General features: G+C 30.7%; 1 protein-coding gene across 3 annotated transcripts; it reads right to left on the reverse strand.

The window, feature by feature from the left end:
* Nucleotides 1–575: 575 nt before the first annotated feature.
* On the reverse strand, nt 576–5,009 carry LOC109806697 (hydroxymethylglutaryl-CoA lyase, mitochondrial). 3 transcript variants are annotated; one of them, XM_020369200.3, is made up of 9 exons: nt 4,850–5,009; nt 3,533–3,724; nt 3,172–3,373; nt 2,856–3,035; nt 2,473–2,553; nt 2,244–2,407; nt 1,916–2,052; nt 1,344–1,459; nt 576–1,022 (listed from the first exon to the last, which is right to left on the reverse strand). In XM_020369200.3, exons 2-9 carry the CDS (start codon nt 3,697–3,699, stop codon nt 789–791), a joined length of 1,281 nt encoding a protein of 426 aa, XP_020224789.1. In that variant the 5' UTR covers nt 3,700–3,724; nt 4,850–5,009; the 3' UTR covers nt 576–788. The 3 variants fall into 3 exon arrangements, with proteins under 3 accessions (XP_020224789.1, XP_082919236.1, XP_020224763.1); XM_083063110.1 differs by lacking the exon at nt 4,850–5,009 and adding an exon at nt 4,710–4,827; XM_020369174.3 differs by lacking the exon at nt 4,850–5,009 and adding an exon at nt 4,624–4,827.
* Between the last annotated feature and the right edge of the window lie 2,262 nt (nt 5,010–7,271).

Here is a 7,271-nt window from a genome sequence, read left to right on the forward strand (position 1 = left end):
CAAGCACATGATCACACAATGAAACAAACTACAAACTTGTAGTATTCCAAAAAGATCAACACTGTTCTTGACCAGCACGCTCACAACATGGGGTAAATAGTTTTGGTTCTCGTGTAAAATTTAATTGAAAGAACCCTACCTTGAATTTCCCTAAAAAAATTAGCATATTTTTTAAAGAACTTCAAAAAATAATCGTTTACAGCCTATGTACAGAAGAATAGGATAAAGCAGCAGAGGCACTGTTTCGATAACCTCTTAATTATAAAACTTGAGAAAGTAAATATCCAATTTGGTCAATATAAAATATTACTCGACTTATTTTAGTTCTTGAAAAAAAAAAAAGTCACTAAATAATCAGATCCTAGACAGTGAGACTTTAGTAATTTTATTAATTCGAGTTAACATTTTCAAGAATCCATTATTGCTTCACTTTTTAAAGGATTAATTATATATTGAAAAAAGAAAACCAGTGAAATTTTTCTTTGTTCTTTCCCATCGTTAAATTAGATTTATGCATTAGTACAAACATTCTACACAACTTGTGTAAAGGAGAAATACAGTTACGGGAAAAATGGTAAGCTTCAAATGAGCAATTTGTACTTGCTATATATTTCTTCCATCCTAAAACTCATCCATGTGAATGAACATGTTATTCTTCTTCTACTACATCATGCAGAAGAACAAAGAAACATAATATGTATAGAGTCAGAGTGGTCATACCACACTGCTTGAAGCATATTAACATAAAGTATCTTGATGGTACATTTAATATGATATGTTTGCAGGCATCAGTTGTGACTATTATTGAAGGCAATGGCAGTTTTTGAAGTGGATGGCCTCCCCAAATGGTTGCTGATGAAGTGACCAGCCAACATGAGTTTTGGAAGATCAACATTGGTTTTGACACCTAGGCCGTTCAACATGTACACAACATCTTCAGTGGCAACATTTCCTGAAGCTCCCTTCGCATATGGGCACCCACCAAGACCCGCAACAGAGGAATCCACTGTGCTAATCCCCATCTGATCAAATAAAAGTTTATGGTGCCAAAACAAGTCATGAATTCATTTATGGCATGTTTGGATGGGATTATTATGGAGGAAGAAAAAGCATTTTGGACAATTATAAGTACTGTTCTCCAATTAAATTGATGAAAAAATTTTAGATACAATATCATGAGTATTATTAGTGTTGTTTTCCAATTAAAATCAGAGTTTTACTATGATAATATGTCTTGAAATTTAATAGAATCATTTATTACTAATGAAACTTCAATTCTAATTAGAAAATAGTACGAATAACACCTATGGCACTGCAACTAATGTCCTAAGTTGATGGCTTACTTGGAGGGACACCAGTATATTTGGAAGGGATTGCCCGTAAGTGTCATGGAAGTGAACAGCAAGCTTATCTATTGGAACAACAGCCATCACAGCCAAAAGCATAGGAACTATAGTTCCTGAGCACGACCAAAAGCATAGAAACAATATAAGTACAAGGACCATATACCAGAAACCAATAACAAATTCTCAGTAAAATACAAAGCACTTAGTTTTACATTCATCCCCAAGAAATCAAGAAAGTAAGAAATCAAGAAAGCAAGAAAGCAAGAAATCAGGTACAAAAAAAAAGAGCAAAAAACCAAGAAACAAAACATGAATCAAGAAAGAAAGCAAGTAAACAAGTAAGAAAGCAAGAAAACTAAAAAGAAGATGAGAAATCAAGAAAGAAAGCAAAAAATTATTTTGCCTAGAATTGACATTTTCATCTTATCAAGTTCTTAATTACTACTTAGAAAGGTCTACAAGAATAGAGAATATTGTCTATCAACAAAATGAAAGAAATCCACCACATCTATTGTATCAAGCATGGATCACTTAACCTTTCAAAGTTCAAAATTCATCAAACTTGTTACCTGGCGTGCCAACTCCAATTGTGTCACCAAGGGAGATTTCAAAGCAACCCATATCGTATAGTTCTTTAGCAACATAGGCCACTTTTGAAGGAGGGATTGGTCCTTCCACTGGGCATCCAGCAATACATGATACATACCTATGGCATTTCAATACAAAGAAACTAATTGAAGTATGGAATACACATAATAGAAACAGAATGATGTGTCAGCAAAATCTACAATATCAACCAATGGAACTTTCATGCATCCAACAACTAGACCTTTACCTGGCCACCTTTTAAATATGATGTAGTATTAGAATAAGTAAAAAAGAAAATAAAAGGCATACCCTCGAACAGGAATTGAGAGTTGTTTAGCAGCACGAGTAACAGCTCGGAAACGAATAAGGCTCTCTTCGATACTACAGTTAATGTTTGATTTTGAAAATGATTCAGAAGCTGATGCAAAAATAGCAACTTCTCTAGCACCAGCAGCTATTGCAGCCTCAAAACCCTATAAATGTAACAGGTCAGATATTTGAACATAAATCCTATTTATGGTTATCTAGATATATGTACCTTTAAATTAGGGGTCAGAACTGGCAATCTGATGCCTCTCAAGCTATGCACTGCTTGCATTACATCCTTTGCATCAGCCAACTATAAGACAAAGAAACATAATGATTTAAAATCATATGGAATGCATAGGAGTAACAACTGCAGAAGTCATTCAGAATACTATATATTGTCTTTTATCCGATAGCAGACATTAAAAAGTTCTACGGTTGAATGGTTTTTATCCAATAAAAGCCATCCAAACGCATCCATAGTAAACACCAGTTGATCCATGATATTGGGAGCTGATATCAGATACACTCATTTCGGAGAATTTTTATACTACCCATCCTTCTCAAAAATCATCAATGTCAAATTATACAACAAATATGGTAAATCCATGATACCTGTGGGACCCATTTGGGAGAAACAAAACTTGTAGCCTCAATAACAGATAACCCAGTAGAAGCTAGTCTATGAATCAATTCAATCTTTACAGATGTTGGTACAATATTCTTCTCATTTTGTAATCCATCCCTTGGACCAACTTCTACTATCTTTACAAACTTTGGTATACCATTCAGAAACTGCATCATGCCATTATCCAATTAAAAGTTGAAAATATGCTAATTACCAGACAAAGAAATATGACATAATGGGAAACACGGAGAGGCAAGGTGTAAGATAGAACTGAAAAAACTTGAACAAAGAACACTCAATTACCTTATAAGCCAAATCTTGCAAATCTATAGTATTGCATTTTGGACTGTTTTGGCAATCAGAGAATGAATCATCAATCATTCCAAATTTCATTGACTTTCTCCCTTTGGTTAGAGTCTTTTGACTGAAAGAACCATCTCGGGATAAGTCTCTTGTTTGTCTTTTCCATGGGAAAGTCTCTGCTGTATACTCTTCATCATCTTCACTGCATAAAGATAGAAAGGTATTATGGATATATTAGGCAGGTAACAGATTAAATACTATATGATGACAGTGATTAGAATGTAAAAGAGGACAAAAAGAAGTTGAATGATAGAGCAATAATGCATTAAGTGTGTAACTTGAGTTGCAATATATGACTCACTTGCAGCTGTTAGATGTGCTGCAACTTGGTCCTTCAATCCAGCAGTTTCCCATGCCCAAGTTATCTACTCTGGGACGGCAAGCACCAGATGAGAATCGCTGAATCCTATCAATGGTACTCATGCTTGGCAACTTGTCAAGACCAAGTGGCTCCTCCAAACTTGACATGGTGAAGTGGATGGATTAAAGGGAACTAGCAAAAAATATGAGAAAGTAAGTACTGTGCATCAAGAACCTATTTAAAACCTCAGCTACCATTATCTCAGATAGTAAGGAGAGACATTTTAATCTGCATATCATGCTTCTATTCATCTTCACATAATGAGATTCAATGGCCAGTAATACTCTTACAGATTAAGGTTGTAGTTCACAAAATAAATAAGTTGCCTTTTATAATAGGATAAAACTTACATATAGTACCATAGGTATTGTTGGTGTTGTTCTCCAATCAAAATTGATTCAATTAAATGTAAAACTCTAATTTTTATTAGAGAACATTACTAACAGTGCCATGTTAGTATTGTGTCCAAGTTTTCTACTTTATAAAATCCATTTACTACGGGTGATGCCATGTCGTATAAAAAGAAGTGAAGAAGGATCATAATTAGTAGCAATTGACTTCAGTTTTAGTGTGTTGGAGCCAGCATTTGCAAAATTGATTGTGTAAATTTGATTTTGGTTAAAATTGATTTTGAAGTGATGTGATTTATGTTTGGATGTTCTTAATCTTATTTTTAGAATAAGTTAGCAGTAAAACTTAATGTTTTACATTTAACACAAAAGCTAGGGGTACAGTGGCTTCAATTCAAAATCAATTTATCTACATTGTAGTGCGCAAAAAATCACTTCCAACTTGCTTTCGTGCTATAACTGGAACCAGGAATTGTGGTTGGAATGTACAGGAGTTGCATTCCACTAGCTATAACTACAACCTTTCCACATTTGTGTTGTACAAAACATGTGTTAAATGATTTTCATTCCCCATTTTCCACCTACTCAAATAAGGATAGTATCAAAAGACAAAATGTAGGCTTTTGGGATTTTAAATAGCTGCTGATCATAATTGACTAGACAAACAATAGCAGAACTCACAGTTGAAAGTTGAAACTAAGCTCCACAGAAAATGAATAAATAAATAAACATAAAGAACAAAGGCACACAATGGAAAAGAATAATACTCAATGAAGAGTTTAGGAAAAGAAAATTCTCAGGTTTTTTTTTTTTTTTTTTTTTTTTTTTTTTTTTTTCTATTTGAGACTTCGGTTGGCAAGTTCCTTTGAAAACAAAGAAAATAGATAATGGGAAGAGGCAGACAGACCTGGAAAAAGAGAGAGGGAAACCCTAGAAATTGGGGAGAATGAGAAGAGGAAGGTGGTAGATGAAGAAGAAGAGTAGGAACAAAGGGAAGATTGACTTTTTGATCAATTCAATGAAGACAGATAAAGAGAACCTAATTTTCAGTTGGTAGTTAGGTTACTAGTTAGGTCAGCTTGTGAGACATTATAATATGCCAAGGTTTGTATCCATTTTTACATAGATAAAACTTACATACAATTTGTTATGTGTATTTGATTTTTCAATTAAAATTAAATTTTTTCTTGATAATATTCGTGAATATATTAATGAAAAATGTATATTAACGAGCTATTATACATTAAATGATAAATTTCATAAATATACATTTATTTATATTATCAAGGTTAAATTTTATTTGTTTAGAAGATAAATAATAATATCAATCATACTTAAGGAACTTTACCTAAGTTTTATCATATATATATATGAGGAGATACTTACTTATTTCAGTCAATAATTTATATTTTAAATTAAATTTCAATAATCACACTCTCAAATTAAATTTTTTTAATATATAGATTAAATTTATAAATTAAAAAAAAAAGTCATATAATATTTTATTATATAAATTTAAATCAATGTATAAAATATTTTTATAATTATTTTTCCATTTGAATTAGTAAAATTAAATATTAAAAAAAATTAAATATTTTAAAAGTTTGTGATTTGATCTAGAAATAAAAAAATTTAATTTAAAGATTGGATCATTAAAATTTTATATAAAATATGAATTATTAAGTAAAATAAATTTATCAAAATTTATTCTTAAAATAAGTAGATCTCTTTTCTATATATATAAAATTTAATTTCATATTATTATTATAAAATAATTATATAGTCAATCACTTAAAGTTGGTCATACAAGTGGGTCAACATTTATTTTTCTTAATTGAAGTCTAGAATTTGATTTCAGATTTATATATGAAATCATAATTTGAAATATCACTTTATTTTGTCTATATAAAATTAATTCTTTATTATCAGAATATTATGTAGACCATGTTTATAGATAAAAAAGAAATACATATAGCTTATACCTAAAAAAAAAAAAATATATTTAAATTAAACTCTTAATATATTGATAATATTAAAGTATTTTATTATCGTATCATCTTTTGGTTACAATATTAATGTCTATGAAAATTATTTCTTTTGATATGGTCGGCATAAAAAATAGTAAGAGCAATTTCCCACAAAGATGGGTTAATAATTAATGTTTTTCAGGTTTTATGTTTCTATGAGAGAGAGAGAGGTCGGTGTGGAAGCAGGACAGGTAGAGTGGCATTCTGCCCAACTACCAACAAAACCAATAAAGATGACATTTCAGAGCTCAACACTCATTAATGCTATCGCCAAATGTAACTTACAACAAATTTCTCACCTCATATCAAATTATCAAATTTTCTAATGTTAAGTGAATATTAAGGAGTCCTCTAATTTATATAATAAGTGTTGATAATGAAATATAGATTTTGAAGTAAAAGACAAAAAGGAGACGGCATGAAAAATTCTTTGAAATTGATGAATTGAATAGACAGAAGTAGTCATGGGAGAAATGGAATTTGTGTTTTTCACAGCAGCATGGCTATTTGTTTTGTTGAGAATAACATTATTTACTTAGATATTTTTGTAACTATTCATAAAAAATATATCATCTGCAAATAATTGGTTGAGTATATAAACATAAGAGATACAGTTTGTGTTTGTTGGTGATACTAATCTATCAATTGCTAGCATGATTTGATAAAGCCAACCCAACTTATATGTGTGAGGGTCACATCATCGCATATTATCACAGCCATAGGACATGAAATGAACAGATAATCTTGAATGTATAATTATAAACATATGGTCAAAATTCTTAAAAATATTCTCTTGACAATCTAATTTATATGTATAGTTGAGATTTATCCTTCGTACTACAAGATAGCGAATACCTCATTCCTATGTATATTAACAAAATCAATCAACATTTCAATACAACAAATGATCTCTACGTCACGTGTAAAGCTACTTGTTTCCCAAATCAGTGTATTATTTTGCTGATTAGTATTTAATAATGCTTCAAACGTATACGTACCTACTTCACAAAGGTAAATGTGACAAGAATGATTATCGTCAATAGCATGACAGTTCTTTATTTTAGTGAAACAGATATATCATTTTTTTACTTCATGTTCAATTCTATTCTATTTCTTTTACTAAATGCCTACCATTCTAACACATGCACCGAATATCATACACTATCTTTTTATTGTGTTTTTTTATTTATTTATTTGCTTTGTAGATACAAATATCATACAGCCAACATCTTGTTCTATCTTGCCAACCATGCCAACATTATTGCCTTCAATTTTAATTTTTTTTTCCTTTTCAAAACGCAA

The sequence above is a fragment of the Cajanus cajan genome, chromosome 9, assembly GCF_000230855.2.
Source record: "Cajanus cajan strain Asha chromosome 9, NIPB_CcT2T_4, whole genome shotgun sequence".
Lineage (NCBI taxonomy): Eukaryota > Viridiplantae > Streptophyta > Magnoliopsida > Fabales > Fabaceae > Cajanus > Cajanus cajan.

Excerpts from the sequence above, each read along its gene's own strand:
- LOC109806697 (XM_020369200.3), bottom strand. The coding sequence starts at position 3,699 with ATGTCAAGTTTGGAGGAGCCACTTGGTCTTGACAAGTTGCCAAGCATG. Across the intron at positions 2,408-2,472 it reads TTCTGACCCCTAATTTAAAG|GGTTTTGAGGCTGCAATAGC; the intron begins GTACATATATCT and ends TTACATTTATAG. Across the intron at positions 1,023-1,343 it reads ATATACTGGTGTCCCTCCAA|ATGGGGATTAGCACAGTGGA; the intron begins GTAAGCCATCAA and ends TTATTTGATCAG.